Genomic DNA, 20,470 nt, shown 5'->3' with positions numbered 1-20,470 from the left:
TTCTTGCGTCAGACAGTGAAAGACTGGGGCACGCTTTGTTTTTTTTTTGACTTGCATTACAATTTCACATGCCTCGCTCTCTTTCCCCCTCCCCCTGCCTGCTGCAGTTTCTAACAGAATCACAAATAAAAAAGAATTGTGAAAAAGGCATTCCTGTTTGATATGCAACTTAAATTATGCACAAAATCAATCTATGGCAGTTCTACGTCTTTTGATTTTTCCAGAAATATTTGAAAACCGCTTTAAAATAGTAGAAATTTACTTTGGATGCACCTTGAGTAGTCAAACTCAAACTGATTCTGGACCAAACCATGATTAAACCTTGATCTAAACTGCACCTAAAGTAGGACAAAATAATAACTAAATTGATCTAAATCAGACAGCTCTTAATTGAATCCTTCTATAACAAAACAACAAGAACACAGTTATTGAAGAGTTCATTTAGAAAAGCAGATATCTTTGTTTTGAATTTATTCCAGAATCGTGGGATATTTTGTTACTGTTCTCTACAGATGTCACTTACAAAACTAAAGTTGTGTAAATTGATTAAGAGCAAGTCACTTATTGATGTATTAGGGATGCACCGATCCGATACTGGTATTGGATATCGGAGCCGATACTGAAAAAAATTCTATATCGGGTATCGGCTACACATATCCGATAATCAGACGATACTAGTTGGCTCTCAATGCCTTAAAAACACAACTTTTACCACGTAAATCTAAGTGAATATGGGTATGCTGTATGTCATTGTAAAGCTAAGAACCTGGAGAATTCAATCACCCAGTGAGTTTTAAGTTAATGTATTTTTGATCACTGCGCAAAATTCTGCTGTTAGCAATAGCATGCTAAAGCTAGCGGGAGCATTAACGCTAACGAAAACTAATCAAGGCTGGGTCACAAACTATAGAAATACCTAAAGTAGCCTAATAAAATAAAATCGGCCTCTGCTGAAGCCAAATGTTTGTATTTTGGTTTAAGAAATAACTGATTTAACATGTTATCTAAAGCCTGTCATAATTCACCTTATTCCGCCCCGCCATATTTGCCACTTTTGCGTTGTCCCGGCACTTCCGTTGTACAGACACTCGAGCGCGAAGCCTGTTCATTTAAACGCAGAACGAGGGAAAATATTCTCCGCTCAAATCTGATGTTTAGTCGATTGATTTGTGTAAAATGTCCAATGTTCATTTGCACCAACATGTCAACACTGCAACGTTTCTCAGCGCGGCCGAAAAACTGCTTTGTTTTCGTGTAGTGACTGATTTTATTTGGACTTCTCCAGTCTCATGTTAACAGCTAGGAGAAAAGGGGCGGGCACAATTCATGGCGCCGCCCACGCGAACGTCCGGAATAAGGTGAATAGGCTACCCAAGGATAATTAATGTAGAAAAGTCCAATGTTTATCTAAGAGTTTATCAATAGATATAATTGATAATTGCCCTGTAATATCATGACAATAGAATATGATTTTATTGATCTTACAGTGGAGAAGAGTCAATTACATTTTTCAATCAGACCGATCGGATATCGGCAGACTCAAACCCCAGTATCGATGTCGGTAGCAAAAAAGCTGGATCGGTGCATCTCTAGTTTTTATGGCACTTAAACTCTTCAGTTGTTTTTTGAGGACAATATTTGACTTTTGTACTTTTACCTCCCGCCTTAACCAAGCACATTTTCTCCAGTTCGGCTTTACCCAAATCTAGAAGCTTCTTGACTGGAGCTTACAGGCTGTAGGCCAGAGTAATGCGTCTTTGAAAGCTAAGACCTTGAAAACTAACTAACTTTTTCGTTACTGCGTTTATGTCACATTTTTAAAGTGTTTTTGTTGTGTTATTGTGTTTTTTGTCTTTTTTATCGCGTTTTTCGCTACTTTTTTTTGTCACTATTCTGATGCTTTTGTCAAGAAGCTTTTGGATTTGATTAGTGCTTGGAGAAAATGTGCGGAGGTTAAGAGATTAAGGCCTATAGAAGGATAGGAATATGCTTATTTCAAATTCTGATTGAGACTAATGTTTTCTGCTTGGGGTAATATCGGCTATTTGTCTTTCCACTCCGTTCCAAGTATCAATGTACGGGATTGTTTCTTGTAATAATTAAATATTACTCTGGATCCGATAACCACACATTCAGTTGATATTGTATACTGAGTTCTTTTTGCAAATCATGCTCGCAATACATTGATTAATTTTACGGAACTGCTGCACTGATGTAACGATTATTCATCTACAAACGTCTCCCTCTGCGACTCCAGCATCCCCTGTAGAAAGTGCAGACATTTATCTTATTTATTTACGTTCTGGATCAGACTTTCACCACTCAAGCACTTCCCGGATCAGTGAAATTAGCAGCAGTGAGCGTTTCCTCTGATTAAATGTGTGCTTACGGACGCACACTTTTCCCCAGCAGACCATAACAAGATGAGAGCCATAAATCCAGTGCCCAGCCAGGTTTAACGCAGAAACCGGTCAGTGCTCCTCCATGCGTTTTGGGACAGAGAGATGCCCGAGATAACGCACATCAATCACTTGCTAGATCAGAGTGTGGCCAGCTATTGTAGAAACGCTACTTTATTCTGCTGGAGTGAATCTCAAATGCAATAACCTCTTCAGCAAGAAATATAGAATCAGGAGTCAAAGCCAATTGGATGGAAACATAGATATGCATTGATTTTGGACTGAGCTCAGGAGCATCACGAGGGGAGTGAGGGTATTGAATTTATTCATAGACGCTGAACTATGTAACATCTACCTTGCATAAGAGGAAATAATGATTGATATTGGATAGGGAAGTATAGCTCGGGCTGCTTCGGAGGAGTATGAATAGAAGGTAATCATATTTTTAGTTTAGTTTGCTTGAAAGGGACATTGCAAAATAATCAACTAAAGCGTGCAAAATGTTATCAAGCAACCAACTGTGCATTTGACCAGGGATGTTCATGATCAATCAATTCATTGATTAGTTATTGAAAGTATGTTAACAATTACTCGTTATGTTGTATGTTTGGAAAACATACGGAAAACATACGGTATAATGGAAGTGCAAATAAGCATAAATGTGGCATCTGTTGAAGTTTACAAACCTATTATTTGTATTTTGGTTAATAATCAACTTTTTATCGATGTTTCATGATTGTCACTGGGGAAAAAATCGTGTTGTCCCAAATGTCCCATAAAATGACCGGTGGCTAACAGTTAATCGATAGTTTGATAAAGCAACCAATGAATTGATTAATGAAATTGAGTGTGCAAACTTATATTTGACCCAGCCTTCAAATAGTGTTTCTGCAAAACATGTGAACAGGAATTGGACGAACTAAGATCTTTGTTAAGTCAAGAGTAGTGCTGGGTACCGTGAAAGGATACGTGTATGGTTTCAAAAAGAAAAAGTTTAGGCACGACTTTTATAGAAAAGATGAAAGTATTGAAAGCAGGTACTGAAAAAATGTACCTTTAGGGACCAAGTTATGATGCCTGTTGATCCAGGGACAGTTTTAAAGGAAGTTATTTGGTTGTTTCAGCTCAAATAAATGATATCAATAAATAAAAAATATGTTTTTTTTATGGAAAAAAGATAATATAACATCTGTTTTCTGGTTCAAGATGACAAATATTTTGCATCTTAAAGGGGCTAGATGCAATTTAGCCATTTTACACTCACTACTGCCACCTCAGGTCATACGTGTAACTGCACCTTTCATATTAAGCTTGTGCATGACGGCAATTCAGACCCGAAGTAACACCTTTTTGAGTGACAGTGCAGGATTTCAGAGGCAGTTGTGGTGAACAGGTCTGGGCTCATTCTACACCCTAGGGCATTGTTGGAACATGTAGGGGGAGGAAAATACATAATTTTAACATTTTTAAACTCCGTATAGTCCCTGGTATCGGGAAAAAAATGAAACAATACCCAGCCCTAGTCAATGGTACGAGGACAATCCTGTGCATGTTTTAGGTGGATGGGGGATCCAGAGTGCCCAGAGGAAACCCACCCAGACAAGGAGAATTGCAATCGAATTTGCAAGTCAAACCCTAGACAGGACTTTCTTGCTGTAAGGCGAGAGTGTTAGCCACTAACCCACCCGCCATCGGGCACATGATTAATTCACATTGCAAGATTCATGTATAAATATCTAAAATTCAACAACTCAACAACACAGTCTGAAAACTAGCAGCTGGTTTGATGTAGCACCAGTGGTTGTATAAGACAGAAAGCTAGTTGTGTAAGTGCACCGTGACTTCAGGTAGTAGAGACGTGTAAATGCTTTGTTCGCTGTAGCAACGTGACGAGGATTACTGCTGTTGTCCTGAGCCGCCTGCGTCAAAGGATCAGACTAGAGGATAATTCACCCGCACTATCACACCCACTGCACTCTAGCTTTTGTTCAATATCAGACTTGTAGCTTCTTGTAATCTGCATTTCGTATTACTATGCCAGTTACCAGAGTTGCATTCAGTGATATTTAGCATAAAAGCGCCTTGTCCACCTTCAGGTTGCCGTACGCAAAGTGTCGTCCAACCATCCTCAAATAACCTCCTTCTGAAATGACAGGAACATGAATGTGTTAAATTTGGACCGAAAACTTGTACAGCCATCTGTTTGTTTGTTTGCTCAAAAGCGCCACAAATAGACCTTGGTTACCAGACATGGAATTGATTTTCCAAAAAAGGTTGCTGCTAATATTGGAGTTTAGAGCATGGTGACTTGAAGTTTTTGCCAAATATTTTAATAGCCGTCATTGGTCATTGAAATTACGTTAATGACTATTATCACATATTGTCTAACTTGCTCCTGCTCTACACAGCTAGTACTAGTGAAACAATAGTTCAGTGGATTTGATCAAGAGGGAGTGATTTTATGTTTATGCTTTAGAACTGTAGCTGTGCAGATTGACTCATCGATTGATAATTACTTCATTTAAGAGCTATAACAACGCTTTTTGAATACATCCCTGTCTATTAATGTGGCGATCATGTGTCTGTTACCTTTACAATGCAACAATGCAGCTCTCCTCATCTGAAAGAGCATGACCGGCTGTGAGATCTGTGGTGAACAAGCTAATTAACCTGGTTTTCTCCGCCACCAGCCCCTCGAGACCGCAGCCTGTGTGCACATGGGTCTTGTCGTGCAGTGGCGGTACGATGTGTTGCTTTCTTTTAGCCTCGCTCCAGGGAGGCGGCGCATTGGAGAAATGGGCGAGACGTGTTACTGCTTCACTTCTCGCACTTCATTAACGCCTCGCTGTGGCACACATCTGACTCAAACAGACACTATATATTGGACTGTTGGTGCGCAGTGTGTCCTAAAATCACTTCTATTGCAATATGGGCCATGAAAAGGGTTCATATCTCTGTTCATATCACCTGTACATCTTGAAATTTGAGATATATTTCACATCAGTACACAAGTCCATGCTCAATTTAGTTGATATATCTTTTTTAGTATAAGAGATAATAAGATAATTGCAGAGAAATAAATCTAAAGTACTCACCATACAGTAACCAGAGTTTGAGTGTACATACTTTAACACATCCTTCTTTTCTTTACCTTCTTATTCTATAATGCAGTCTGAATGTACAATGTGTGCTCTACAAAATAAACTTGCCTTGCCTTCATTACATAGGATTAGTATGCTTTTTTACATAGAGTCACCACTGGATTGCTTTAGGGCCTAAAGGTAGCATGCTTTCATACAGTATATTTTGAGACTGAAGTCATTCCCACCTGTTTTGCTGCCAGAGCTAATCACTTTGTTGCTGCACCTATTTATCATCCTGAAAAGATGATTTTCTCATTCAAGCCCCAGTTGCATTAATGGCCGTCGTGAATACATTTGCATTGAGCAAATCTCATTTAGGGAAACGTTCCATCACTGCGTCTTTCAGGTTGGGCAGCTTTACGCTCAGTGTGCCAATGATTGAAAGACGAATTTGTGTAAACTCATTAAACGGCATCCATCTATTACTGCCTCTGCTCGGCGACTTAATGCGGAGATGATGAGGAGAGAGAAAAAAAGAAATTGACAGGGCCGTACTGTGGTTTGGGAGGAGAAGACACGTAATGAAAAAAGCTCTGAGTCCAGACTGCTGACCGCTAAGCCGATCCCTTTCGATTCACCCCAGCAGCTTTGGCCTGATGGAGTAGAGAGACAGTGTCGTGTGGGTGTGTGTGGGGGCTGGGGATGTCTCTGCTGGAGGTTTGCATGCAGTTACGGAAGAGCAATAGCAATCATGCTACGTGCCGATCTGAGAAGAAGAGGTTTTTAAAACAGTCATTTTACCATATCCGCACTATCCTGTCATAATACGGTATGAAACGACTGTAATGGCAGCAATTACCTTCTGCAATGTTAACTTGAGTGTGCCGCAGTATAGGAGAAATTGGACAATAGAAACTTGGTTGAGATTAAGCCTGCCAAAATATGCAATGCGATATCCACATCACAAAAAGCCACCATCAGACTTACAGTTTTACACATTTTCAGTTCAGATTTAGTTGTGATTTGCCTAATTTCATTCACTTTTAGCCTTGTTTTGATCATGGTTTATAATTTAATGTTTTCTGAATCTTGTGGCCTCAGTTTTGAGACTTAAAATCAAAGTTGCACTTTCCTCATCGGTAAACGCTTCCTCTGAGTTGGACCCATCCCTCAGTGATGTTTGGTAACCATGAGTTGTTTGGAGTACCTGTCCTAGTTGAAGGATTAGACTCTGTTGTGCATGTTTTAGGTTGATGTGAGGACCAGAGAGAACCCATGAGAGAGCATGACTGAACCGAACATTGCTCACGCATACAAGTTAGCATAGACCTACTTTAGACCTGGTTGAGTCCTACATTAATCCTGCTTATACTATTATAATGAGTCACATGAGCCTAAGGTAGTGCAGTACATTATGGAGACGGTTGTTCCAGTTGTAACGTGGCCCGTAATATTTCCCTCATTATTTTGTAATGTAGTATGTAACTAAGACAGTCAATATGTTGGGAGAAGATTGTGAAACAAAACTATTAGTCGGTGCTGTCTTGTGGCATTTGAAATAAATTGACTTTGTCAGTAGGTACCTTCAGCCCATAATTGGGTCACAGCGTGTCTGCAAGACGTTATTAGTTTTTACATTGAAATATAATTATGAGAGCCCCCCCCTACTCCATCTTCACCTCGAGTCATTATCGCACGTCTGTTACCATTTCTGCTGCGCCGCTGTAGCGCTTAATGGGAAAATAAGAGTGCATGTTTCGATAGTGATAGTCGTCAATAGTAGATAGATTTGCAGACTGGTTTATCCATACACTGTGTTATGGCAAACTGCATTATATTTGATCGGTTGAGTTGTGTGAAAAGCATCATTTTAAGAAGTCATGGGTTTTGGTCACATGACTCTTCCCTGTTATGGATGATTTGTAATTGGTGGAAACAATCTTTTTCATCACTTGTTGGAACTTTTGCATAGTTTTAAATAAGCTGTGTTTTCTTTCTAGATAATAGATAATATTAAGACAATTTGGACAGCACAATTGTTACAATTAGCACATCACTCAGACTGTAAGTAGGGCTATTTAGGACACAATATCCAGTCTCTGTTGGGTAATATTATGTGCAAAGCCTGTTACCCCTGTAATTTAGACCTTTACAAATATGTTCTGAAATTCCTGTGGTTTTCATTGTGGTTAGGCAGTTCATTTTTGCATTTTTTTCTCTAATGTGTTATGACTAAAATCCTGATTTTAATCTTAATTTTAATGCTTGTCAGAATAATCGCTATTTCATAGGCTATTTTTCCATAATTGTGCCTCCCTACCACAATGGCTTGCTGGGAGTTAAGTGGAGTTTGAAAAAAAAAAATATATATATATATATATATTTCTGGTCAAGTTTGTTTAGTAATTATTCACGTTGGGATCGAAAAAATCATACACGATCTGACAAAACCCGATAACAGATAGAGATATGGAGCTTAGTCATCTGCAGCTCTTCTCTGTACTATAGCATTATGTTGCCGCCTATAGGGACATCATTGTCTTCCATTGAACCTCTGCCGTTCCCCAGATGCAGCATTAGCTTTTCACTCCATTGCAGCGGCAGAAGCAGCCTCTCTCTTGTGCAGAATTACAGCTAGCATCAGCACCAGCGTGTCTGAAAGCTATTGGCACGCATTCATTCGCTCACACACATACACACGCACATACACACATCGACTCTTACCGCCACTTCAGATGGAAACTGTCTCCATAGCAACCTTCCCCTTTTTCCCGTTTCTGAGCTGCAGCGGTAGCAGGTCCACCGAGGGCGTGGGGGGTTACTAAAAAAAAGTCTATGCCTGTGTCTAAAACCGTCTCACTCAAACAGCAGGCTTGACTCGTATCCAGTTTAGGGCTGAAATTTTAAGGCTTCGGCCCCGGGGCAGCAGAATAATTACAGTTAGGCTTTTCCTAAATCCAAGCAGATGTGTATCTTTGAGGAAGTGAGGGAGAGCTTCTTAAGGGCAGGTGAGAGTTGTTTACTTTTTGGATAATTTGTTGCTCTAGGACAGCGGCTCTTTCAACTGGTGGATTGAAAGTCAAAAGGGTTCGCAGCAGGACCCTTTTCAGTGGATCGTGGCCAAAAATGACTTTGACTGTCAGCCTTTTGTATGAATCCAACTTGGTGATGATACATAGATATTGTGTAGTATAACAGCACATACATTTTCTTCGAGCCTTGATGCCTTCACATGCACTTAGTAGGTCTTTAAGAGGTAACTTGCCGAGACGATGAGACTCACGGACGAGGATGGAGTGGGGAAAAACACTCACGATATGACGATTTCACCAAAATAACATACATATCACTATTTTTTAAGTCATATCTCCCTGCCCTACATCAAGCCAAGTTGAAAATTTTGTTTTGGATTGCTGCTTGTCCTGGCACATCAAAGGTGGGCCCTGAAGCTCTGCACCATTTGAGAACACAAGCTGAATGAAACATGCCGTCAACAGAAATGTTGATTATAGCAAGATTTTTGTACTATCTTCTATCCTGACATCAGTAGTTTGTTCTTAATATAGTGGCTAATAGTGAGTTGTAATACTCACAAATCAAATCAATAAGGTTAAATGGACGTAAGTGCTTCTCTCTGGATGTAACACAACCATAGACTGTAAAATTGAATGGACTGAGGGCATGTGGAGTCCCCTGTAGATACAGGTGGCAACTCTGGAATTGCCCATATATGGTCATATTTGAAGCAGTTGAGGGGGAAACACACAGGAGACAAATCTAAACGTTCTATAATTACTCCAAAACTACTTTAACAAATGCTGAATTATGAATATTGTTTTCTCCCCAGTAAAGATACAGAGAAGACATGGAGTGGAGCAAAGTAGTTCAACAACCCATAAATACATAAATAATGGATGATGCTTCAAGTTAGCATCATGCTACATGCTTAGCTAGCTATGACTGCCGTTTTTTCGCTTCTGCTATCTACAATTTCTTCACAAGGCCACGCCCCCTTCTATGACGCAATGCCTTCTGTATCTATAGCATTCAGCGCGGGCTAGCTGAAGCTCGTTCATGCTAGAAAATGTACTTATTTTTTTTAAGCCAGTGCCACTATTTAGAATAGGGTGAAAATTAAAAATTAAAAATAGTGACAGGATAAAATGAAGACAATATTTCGCATGTTAAGACAAACACATGGAGGTCAGAAGGACTTAAAGAGGGACAAAAGCGTTTCAATGGAAAAACTTCTGGAGCCAGCCACCATTTCATTATGGTTTCAGGAAGAAGTTGGCCACAACTAGTTCATTCTTCATTTTACAGTCTATGAACACAACACACTTTTTCCAAGTATAATAAAATTATTGTGTCTGTCGTCATAAGTATGGTTAGAGGAACCAACATTACATTGCTACTTGAAAATAATCAGTTTGCTACGCTGTATATTGTGCAGCCTTAGCGTAGGTGAGGTATTAGGTGTTGTGCACGTCACGGTTTCATCTTTAATTAAGGCACAAGAGAGTCAGGGAGCAGCACGGGGTCCCAAAAGCTCATAGAAGCAAAATGAATGGTGTTATTAGTGAGGCAGCCTTTTAAAACCGGGAACGCAATTAAATTGGCTCACTTCAGCCTCAAGAATAGGGCTGCATTGGCTGATACCGCACGCCGTCTCCTCTAGTGCCACTCCTTAACCTACTTTTCACCATTTCAACATTTCACACCACGGGGGAGATCACCACTTGACATCGAATTTCAAGAATTTTTACTATTTTATGGGTTGTACCTTGACATATCTTTATCCGCTTGTCCTGACTTTCTCCGCTAATGTGTGTTTCAGCTGACATTATCTCAACGGTGGAGTTTAACTCATCGGGGGAGCTGTTGGCCACCGGGGATAAAGGAGGCCGAGTGGTTGTCTTCCAGCGGGAGCAGGAGGTAGGAAATGCACCACTAATGACACTGGCCTTTCACAAACGCATTGATTTCTATTGTATCTCATACAATAAGCAGTAGGCCTTGTTTGAGGGGGATGCTGCTTCGTCTTTCTTCTTTGGGCTTGTGGATACAGTGAATGATTTTCTTTTAGTGATGTTTGTGAACACATTTAATTTAGTTTCATCAACGGAAAATGCCGCATTTGGAACAAAAAGCGTTGTTGCTGGATAGATAATGGACAATGTGGAAGAGCCTAGTAATAGCATGGTAATAGGATAGAAATAGCATGGTACCTCAACGTGTGGGAACATGGTAGTAGTGATAACAACATGGACATAGGACACACATCTAATATATTTCATCGTAAAATGACTAATTCTAACCCTAGCATTAACTCTTAACATGTACAAAGACGGTCACTTACCTTGAAACATGGCCATACAGACGGCATCTCTGGAATCGCCCATATATGGTCAGGTTTGAAAACAGTTAAGGGGGAAAACAATAGGTGACGTTCACAATTTCGAATGTGATGATGTCATAATGTCAGATGGAGGGCGGGGCCAATACAACTCTATGGGAGAAATGCAGTTTTTGTAAGAAATCTCCAAAACGAAAATTGACAAATGTTTTTCCCCATTAGTATTTGATCGTGATTGGATTCACAAACCTGACATATTATTTTTTTGTCTGAAAGTCCTTTCTATTGGACAACATCACGGTCGTGTTTTCGCATATTGTCACCACTTTTGGATGTTTTTCTGAGAAAATAATTGGACATTAGTTCATATGGGCTGACAGAGGAGATAATGCACTTTGTAACAGTTTTTGTTTCATGTGGATTCCACCAGTAATGACTGAGATATGAGCCAAAAAACAAAGACATAAAAATATGCATTTTGTCAGTTACCATAGTTACCATAGTTACCGTCAGTTGACCTCCACCTCAATGTTAAACTGTGGGCTCTTTACAATGTTGTGATGTCACGTGAACGCAACCTATTTGGAGAAAAATCTAATCTAATCTCTAATTATTCAAAAACTAACGCTGAAATATAAATATAGTTTTCTACTAAATAAAGATACAAAGACATGGAGAGGAACAAAGTGGTTCAACAGCCCATAAATACATAAATAACGGAGAATGCTAACACGATGCTTCATGTTAGCATTGTGCCAACTAGCACTCGCTATGACTGCCGTTTTTCCGCTTCTACTGAACAATCTGCTGTGAATAAACATCCATATGGACACGATGTAGACTAGACTTTATTTGTATGTGATAAAGATGTTTTATTTCGCCAGAAAATGGCTAAAAATAATTAAAAATTGTGTTTCCCAAAAGATTCTGTTTTCCCACTCAGTGAGGCCACGCCCCCTTTATGACACATTGTCGTCTGTATCTATAGTCACCATGTTATTTCGATCTTACTACCAAGTTTTTATTGTGCCGTATTATTAGTACACAAAAGCCACTTTACTACTCCTGTGTGTGTCTTTTTTTTAGCTAAGCGGGAAATAGTGTAGATGTTATTTATTACGACATTTAATAGTTTAATAGATTAAAGTTCCACATATTCTGTACAATTGCTTAGAAAAAAAATAGCAATTTGGCATTTCACAAAATCCTGTGAAAAATCCTGTGTCTATCTTCCGAAAGTCATGCAGTATATTCCCGTGTGAACAATGATGTGCTGCAAATAGCCTTGTCCTTTCAATGCATGGAATAAATGAGGCGTATAAGCAATAAAGATCATAAAAGTGGGTCCATACAGCTCCCCACCCCGCGCGCTCCCCCAGCCTTTTAACATGTCTCCAATAACTGAGAAAAATAATCTGGAATAGAGCCATACTTCACTCCAAATTACACACATTTTTTCTCTTTGATGTGGAGCTCTAAGACTTTAGGGAAATGCCAAATGTAAATGAAACCAGCCATCATTTTAATAGAAAAATCAGGAACTCATTTCCATAATATTTGATCTTGAGGAAAATAACAGGAAAATACAGTAAAAACTTCAACATTTAAGGCCAAGTTCCACATACACGCAAGGAGAGGACAAAGAGAAGGAATAAACCCAGACTGTGACAAAACAAGCCCTAAACAAGGACTCAATTTAAGACTAAAGCCACGGCCGAACTTCATTGGGACTACAATTATGGCTAAACCAAGATTCAGGAACACTTTAAGAACAAAACCTGAGCCAGAACTAAACTCGTTGAGACTAAATTGAGGCCGAAATTGTTCTAAACCTAATCACAGAATCACAAAAGCAACTTAATTCTGAATTAACCAACATCCTATTACCATTCTTTTCATGTATAACCCTGTCGTTTATACCTCTACAAACATGTTTTATAAAGCATGTGATTCTTGTATTATTTTAGCAGTCCATATTTCAAGATTTCTGTCAGATGTTAATGTTCCTGGACAAGTTCAAGAATAAAAAAATGTAATTGTTTCCATATTAGAATACCCAGAAACACTATGGGCCTAATGAAGGTTGAAAAGCACTCTATAAATTAAGAGCTACATAAGGTTACATAATATGTAATTTACAATAGTCACCATGTTATTACACTGTTACTGTGCTATTTCCATCCTATTACAATGCTATTTCTGTGCAGTAAAGTAAAGTGCTGCCAAATATGCAATCGGATATTCTTTATTAACATAATCGATTGAGCGCCACTCAGAAACTTTCGAAAGCAGTTGGAGAAAGAGCGATCAATAAGTCACATGTCTGTTTTGTTCGGCAGAGTAAGAGTCAGCCCCAGCGCCGAGGGGAGTACAATGTTTACAGCACATTCCAGAGCCACGAGCCGGAGTTCGACTACCTGAAGAGTCTAGAGATCGAGGAGAAAATCAACAAGATCAAATGGCTCCCTCAGCAGAACGCCGCCTACTTCCTGCTCTCCACCAACGGTAAGGTCAAAGGGCAAACAAACTCCGTCAAGTCGCATCATCGCTGAGAGTAATGTATGCTAATGTAAACTGTCACGTTATGCATCAGGGCGCGGCCGCAGTTCATAGCACTTAACTCGGCAAACAAAGTGACACAGTGAGTCAAATGGGTTCACGTTGCATGCAATCGCGTCACGGTAATAACATTATCACTGTAATGTAATTATGAGAGCAATAGGAGCTATTATGGCTGCATTGTTTTCATGGTTTAATTATGACCCAGAGGAAGAGGAGGGAAAATGGTTAGGGTGCTGTTTGCCTCTTAAGAAACAATGTATGCGCTGTAGTAGGAATACAAAGGAACATAACATTAGTGCACAAAGCCTCGAGTGGACCTATTTCTGAGACTCTTTGCAAACATGCAACCAACTTTAAAGTGGTAGCTTCCCTATATGCTTAAAACGGGACATGAGACCAAACCAATGGTGAATGAATTCCCATCTGAATTATGTTTACACTAAAGAGATGATTAAATGGCTTCTATCTGTATAATTTGTGTCAATCAGCAGAATCAGAACAGACAGCAAATACTTTATGACAATACAAATGATCTAAATCTCATTTAGGCTACTAAAATAACTTTTGCATTTTGGCAGGTCAACATTACTGACATACTAAGAATATTTAAAGGGGCTAGATGCAAGTTAGCCATTTTATACTCACTACTGCCACCTCAGGTCATACATGTAACTGCACCTTCTATATTAAGCTCATGCATGACAGCACTTTGGAGTTCATGATTTTAGAGGCAGTTGTGGTGAACAGGTCTGGGCTCATTCTACACCTTAGGACATTGTTGAAACATGTAGGGGGAGGAAAATACTTAATTTTAACATTTTTAAACTCGGTATAGTCCCTTTAAAAAATAAGTAGATACAAAAACAATTCTGTGTAGATTCATAAAGATCATTTTGTCATCTAAGAGCATTAACTACATTTATTTGCATTTTTTTGTCACATTTTTCTCATGTAACTTTATTTTTCACCGTAAGTATGTTGTATTTCTCTGTATTTCATGTTTATAGTGGGATGTTTAAAGATTAAGCACTTTTCAAACAAAGCTTTAGAGTTAGTTTCTATGGCATTAAAACGTCTTCAATAATATTGCTATAGTTTCTTGGCTTAAAGGAACAGGCCATGTTCTTACCTGAGCTTAGACGAGTTGATGCGTTCCGGTCTGGTCTTTGTGCGTGCCCGTAGAAGAGCGTGGTCGCTTCTTACACATTTGGAGCTATAGGAATATGTTGGGAGAGGCTAAATGCTAGCAACATCTTTGGTCATTTTGCTTGACTGAGGACAAGCACAAAGACCAGACAGGTACGCATCAACTCGTTTAAGCTCAGGTAAGAACATGTCTCAGTATGAAAAAACGGTGGCCTGTTCCTTTAATATATCGAACGTCAAACTCTGTTATCGTGACAGGCCTAAGTAGAATGCCACAAGATGTTAAGGAAAATGTCAAAATCGACAAGAAAAGAAAAGAAAGCTGAGTAGATATTGTAGATGTGATGGGAAGACAATAGACATTTTTGTAGACTAGCAAAGACACATGGCTGTCTTCTTAGTTTGTTCCTGGCTTCTTTGTTTCCGTACTTGCATTTGGGAAGTGGAATGAGAAATTAAGGAATGCTATTGCTAGGTCTGGTTTCTCAAAGCCATGTAATGTATGTCAGTGTGTCAGTAGGTCACCACGTTGCTTCATTGTACAACCATTTCACAGGGAATTGCCTAATCCATAACCTGTTACACCTAACCTTACTCATTCCATTACCTCGCCCTGAAATGCATTTATTTACTGCCGCCGGTGTGGTCTCCGCGACGCTATAGGCTCCAAATCATGACCCCAGACGATAGATGGACAGCCCACTATCGCACCGGTCCCAGAGTCACACATGAGTGGAGAGACGCCTTACAGATTGCGCGCTTCATGCATGGCTGCTACACGAGCGCTGTGGTAGAGGCTGCAGCAGATGGTAGGGTCCTGTGGCGATGTGGCCCCTGTGCTCTGACACCCATATTCACAGTGGAAATTGACAGAGAGAGAGGGGGAAAAAAACTACAACCTGAATGTTTCTCACTCGAGCGAGACGCCTGGATGTAACTGGTGCTTAGGGCATGCACAAATGGAAATTACCCTCCAGCCTGGGCGCGTATTACTGTGGAGAAATGTACAGGCAACTTGTGGAGCGGTATCAACGCAGCGGCTCTCATTCATCATCTCGGTTTGGCTACGGCCCAGCTCCGTGCCACATCGGACGCCCAACCCCCAACTCGCATCTTACATCTGAGAGTCACTGTAGTGAGAAGAGCTGCTAGACATTGCATTATTGATTATGGAAAGTGAAATTAGTATTGCGTTAGTGAAACTTTAATGTAGAAGTAGAGGTGGGGAATAAGTTTTCTAGATTAATGACAAAGCTTTAGTCTAGTACTACATTGTTAATGGCAAAAAAACAAACAAAAAAGCTACAAAAACAACTACTGGTGAAAAACAATTAGGTGCAATCTCACTATAAAGGTGACAATTCGACACTTGGGAAGTTATTTGTAAATCCAACACTCTTTGAACAACACAAATGGAAAGACTATGTACTGGTATATTGTAAAACACAAAGTATGGCTCCTGGTTACTCTTATGTTTCAATCTAGCAAGTAGTATGTACATTTATGCTGGTATGGACTGTCCTTATTAAGTAAATAATATTGAAACATATATTTTCTTGTTAATATCACCCAATCCTGCTTAACATATTTGATTTATTTATAAGTATAATGCTCATATACAACATAAACAAATACTTTACTTAATCAAAATTAGGACTAAACCAGTATGAACACCAATGGAACTCCTATGACAAGTCCCTTAATCCATTTTCTCCAATAATGTAACAAAAGTGAATGTACATTTACTTTTGCAAAATCCTCTGTTACCAACTGTGTGTGTTGTATATGCCCCGCAGATAAGACGGTGAAGCTGTGGAAGATCAGTGAAAGAGACAAGCGTCCGGAAGGATACAACCTGAAGGATGAAGACGGACGGATCCGAGACCCCTCCACCATCACCTCGCTCCGGGTACAGTCACATCAAACACGGGAAACAACCAGGGTTAAACATGTCTCCTGCAGCAAGAACTGATTTAGGGTCACAGACAAGTATACGCTGTCTGACAATGGGGAAGACGAGAGTCCATGAAATCTAAATTAAGGAATCAATTTAAGATCATCATTCCTTTGTTTATTAAGTTGGAATCATTTGGCCTATATCTCAAATTGTGACAATTCATACAACCTAAACAATTAGTTGATTCTCATGACATGTTCGACTAGCAATATTTATTCATACATTGCCTAAGTTGCCACAAAAAAAGGTTACGCGCTGTAGTATTTCATTGGACCGCTTTTAGCTTAAGCTAGACAGCACAAATTCACAGTAGAATTGTTTCAATGAGCTTCTGCTATGTCATTAATTAATGATGTTAATATTCCACCAAGATCTTGTAATGATGATGGGAGAGTGTGACCGCTGCACAAAGCCTTCTCCAGCACATCCCAATGATTTTGAACAGGGTGCCCTATACCTGATTTTTTGATTGCAAACAATGAAAGGGGAAGTCACTAAATATTAGTTGTGGTCCAAACTCATTCGTAACTTTCGTAGTACAGGTGCTTGTCATATAATTAGAATATCATGATAACGTGCATTTACTTCTGTTATTCAACTTAAAATGTGAAATTAATATATGATAGACTCATGCAAAGTAACATATGTCAAGCCTTTGTTTGTTATCATTTTGATGATTATGGCTTACAGTCCATTTTTAAAATGTATTCTGAGATTTTTTTTATTTTTTATTTTTTTTTACAAGCTGAGCCATATTATAACAAATAAAGGCTATACATATCTCACGTTGCATGTAATGAGTCTATTATACATATACAGTCCATGTGTGAAAATGATGTATCATGCTCCCTGAACCACTCTTTTAAGTCAGCTTCTTTTTGCTGAACCTAAACCTGACCAAATGCTGCAACCCCAGATAATAACTGTCTTTGGTACGGCTGTGCACATCGCCACCAAAAGTATTTATACGAGATTGACTATTCAAAGACACTGAGAACAAATGTGCTTTCTAAACAGAAGCTGATCTATTCCTTTGTGAACAAGTGAGTGCTGCAAATAGCCCATTACGATCAATGCATGGATTAAATGAGGTGTGACAACAATAAACATTATAAAGGGGGGTCCGCCTTTCCCTTCCCCACACACGCACACAGTCTTTAATGTTCTGTAATAACTCTCATGTAGAGTCTGCAGTAAAGCAATATTTCAGCGCTTACAAGGGCAAGTTTGTGCATGCAGTCAATGTAATCGTACGTTGGTCTGCAGAAAGGAACAAAACTAAGTCTCTGAGGTTTGTCCAACAGCCTGCGAAAACACATACTACTCTTTTACTTTGAACCTAATATGTATGGAGGTTTCCTCAGCACAGGCAGTCAAGTTAATTGGGCAACCTAACAGCCTTTTGGGATTCTGCAGCTCTAAAGGTGCACTGATAATCCTCTATGTGCACATTAAGCAGCCTGAGCTGAAAAAAGCTCATCTGGCTATGATAGGTCTTAATCCTGCAGAACAATCTCAGAACTGCTGTTAGCGACACTGTCAGCGCTGGCTTTTCCTTTCAAATCAGTAGCTTAATATTCACTAATCTATATTACTAGTCTGTTTCTTATGACTATATGCCCTGTTAATCAAGCTTTATTTTTTTCATGGTGGATTTAAAAAGTATGATGACATAGTATTATAGATAGTCTTTATGAACTAAGGATGAAGGTTCAGATATGGTATGCACGCCAGCCACTGTGGCAAGTTTTTTTTTTTGGGGGGGGGGTTCTTTTTTCAAGTTATTGGCCAAATGGGTTTTAACAATCCAAAATTAAGTTCTTTCTATACTAGAATGTGTTGTAAAATTTGTAAATAGGGGCTATAAGCTAATAAAGTGAATTGGCTTTATGTCGGGACAGGGATATATGCATGACATGGTTGCAAATCTTTTATGCATATAACTGTTTTTGTGCTATGCTTGTTCTGCAAAGCACTTTGAAATACTTAAATACTAATTATGCTCTACAAATAAACTTTTAAGTAGGTGACAAAAGCAGAACAGCAGAAATGGTGACGTGGTGATGTCACAGCATAAAACAGGACGCCAACTGAAGACAAATGAGTGGCATTTCTACATTTGTTTTGACACTATTTAGAATGAAAATGATCAAGTGGCTGGTGAGACTAAATCAACTGGCTTATCCCTGTTTGTTTGACGATAAGTGAGTCTATTAGAAGAACATTTTTGAAATATTTTTGTTTGAAATATAAGAACGAGACAGACCAGACTTAGTCCAGGTTTTGGCTCTATGTTTTCACCATAACTAAACAAAGCGGGTTCCTTATGCTTGTGCTCTCTGAAGGCTTCTAGTAAATTACTGCGACCATAAAAAGCGACCATCCAACCCTGAATGACAATATGTGGTTTTATTGCTACTTTAGAGGTCCCAGTATGAATGGCCCACCCCTCTTGTGCCCCTGCTCTTATCACTCGGCCTCCTCTTTAATTTCCACACAAAGCAGTTCAGCTCACAGCACAGTTCGAGTGTGTGTGTGTGTCTGCCACAGTAGATTAGTGCCGTGTTCGCCGTGTCTGTTCCTCTTTGTCTGACCGGCCAAAGGATCATAGCAACCTGGAAGACGGGCCGGGGCTGTGGCAATCCGGTTTACTGTGAAATCTAAATGGGAGGTGTTAAGGCACAGCGAGCGAGGGGCCTGAGAGGGGCTTAGAGATAGGATTTTATGATAGAGCTGTCTCAAAGAATAAACAAGTTTCAGAAATCAGAAAACCTTGCAAATTGTGCATATTTTTTGGCATTGCGAGTGTATGTTGCTTATCATAACAAGATTTGTTTATTGAACTGACACAGACAGAACTCTATCTCAATGTATTGAAGCTTGTGCACAACTCATGTGACTAGATCAGCGGTTCTAAAACATATTTCGCCCCCAAATTACCATGAGAACAACCCCCTCTAAGTGCTTTCATCTTGTCATGATTTCAAGCATTTGATCCCAAATTATAAATGCAGTGTGCTGTTTTAAACGGCTGATTATATCAAACAAGTGTGTCATTTTCTTTTTCCTTTAATCTTAAATCATCTTAACCTCCACTTTAGAAACCTGAGACTATATCCAGAGACGTGGCAACACCTTTTGATTTGGGCAAGGGACAAGATAGCCCCCAAAAATGTTTTTTTAATATTTCCTTTTAATATTGCCTGCAATGGACAAACAATCCACCAGCGCCCACGGCACCCTGGGTTCCCATGGCCTTGTCTAGATCATTGTAGGCTGAATACAATTTAAACAAATGACGAAATCAAAATCAAGGAAGATTCAAAGCAATTACAAATTAAACCGCCAAATTACCAAGTCACAAAAAAATGCAATTAGTCAGCTGTAGTGAAGCTAAATCATTGGCTGGACTGGGTTTGGAATGAGAGCCTTAACAAATGCAATTAGTTAGGTGCTACAAATTCATAATTTTATCAAAATAGAAACCTATCTATCTCCAAGTGGTCTTTTCATGTAAACCCTATCTATACTCTAGACCAGCTTGTGATTTACATAACAGTATAGCAGTTCATATGTCAGTCTTTTCTCAAATGTTTATTGCGACCGAATCTGGAATTTAAACCAATTGCGGGGGATACTGAGGTTGCTGTAAGATAGTAGCTGATGCTTGTAGCTGTCATTGCCAGGGTCTGTGGGTTAATACCCTCCCTGTCTCTCCGGACAGACAGTGAAAGACATGAAAATGAGTTGACACCCATGGAGAGACAGGGCCCTGCTGAGCTGCCCTGCCTCTCTGTCGGTGCCAGCGACAAACCTCCAGAAAAAGGGGGAAGACGCCGCCGATTTGTCCGCCTCGAACCCCCCTCCCTTCCCCCCTTTGTCTGGGTTTTATCAGGCCAACGGGGGGCTGCGTGCGGGCTGGTGTAGAGCCGCTTTGAAGCATCTCTCAGCCCCTCTGCGCCTTTCT

The 20,470-nt window shown here is 39.6% G+C and overlaps 1 protein-coding gene across 2 annotated transcripts in view; it reads left to right on the top strand.

The window, feature by feature from the left end:
- ppp2r2ba (protein phosphatase 2, regulatory subunit B, beta a) overlaps nt 1-20,470 on the top strand; it is an 82,023-nt gene that overhangs the window by 47,122 nt on the left and 14,431 nt on the right. For both annotated transcript variants that reach the window (XM_079556441.1, XM_079556442.1), the window contains exons 2-4: nt 10,320-10,417; nt 13,178-13,343; nt 16,343-16,455. In XM_079556441.1, coding sequence (XP_079412567.1) covers nt 10,320-10,417; nt 13,178-13,343; nt 16,343-16,455 — 377 coding nt within the window. The remainder of the gene's footprint in view (nt 1-10,319; nt 10,418-13,177; nt 13,344-16,342; nt 16,456-20,470) is intronic.

Source organism: Gobius niger (assembly GCF_951799975.1).
Source record: "Gobius niger genome assembly, chromosome: 5".
Classification (NCBI taxonomy): domain Eukaryota; kingdom Metazoa; phylum Chordata; class Actinopteri; order Gobiiformes; family Gobiidae; genus Gobius; species Gobius niger.
This window is presented reverse-complemented; position numbering and strand designations above follow the sequence as displayed.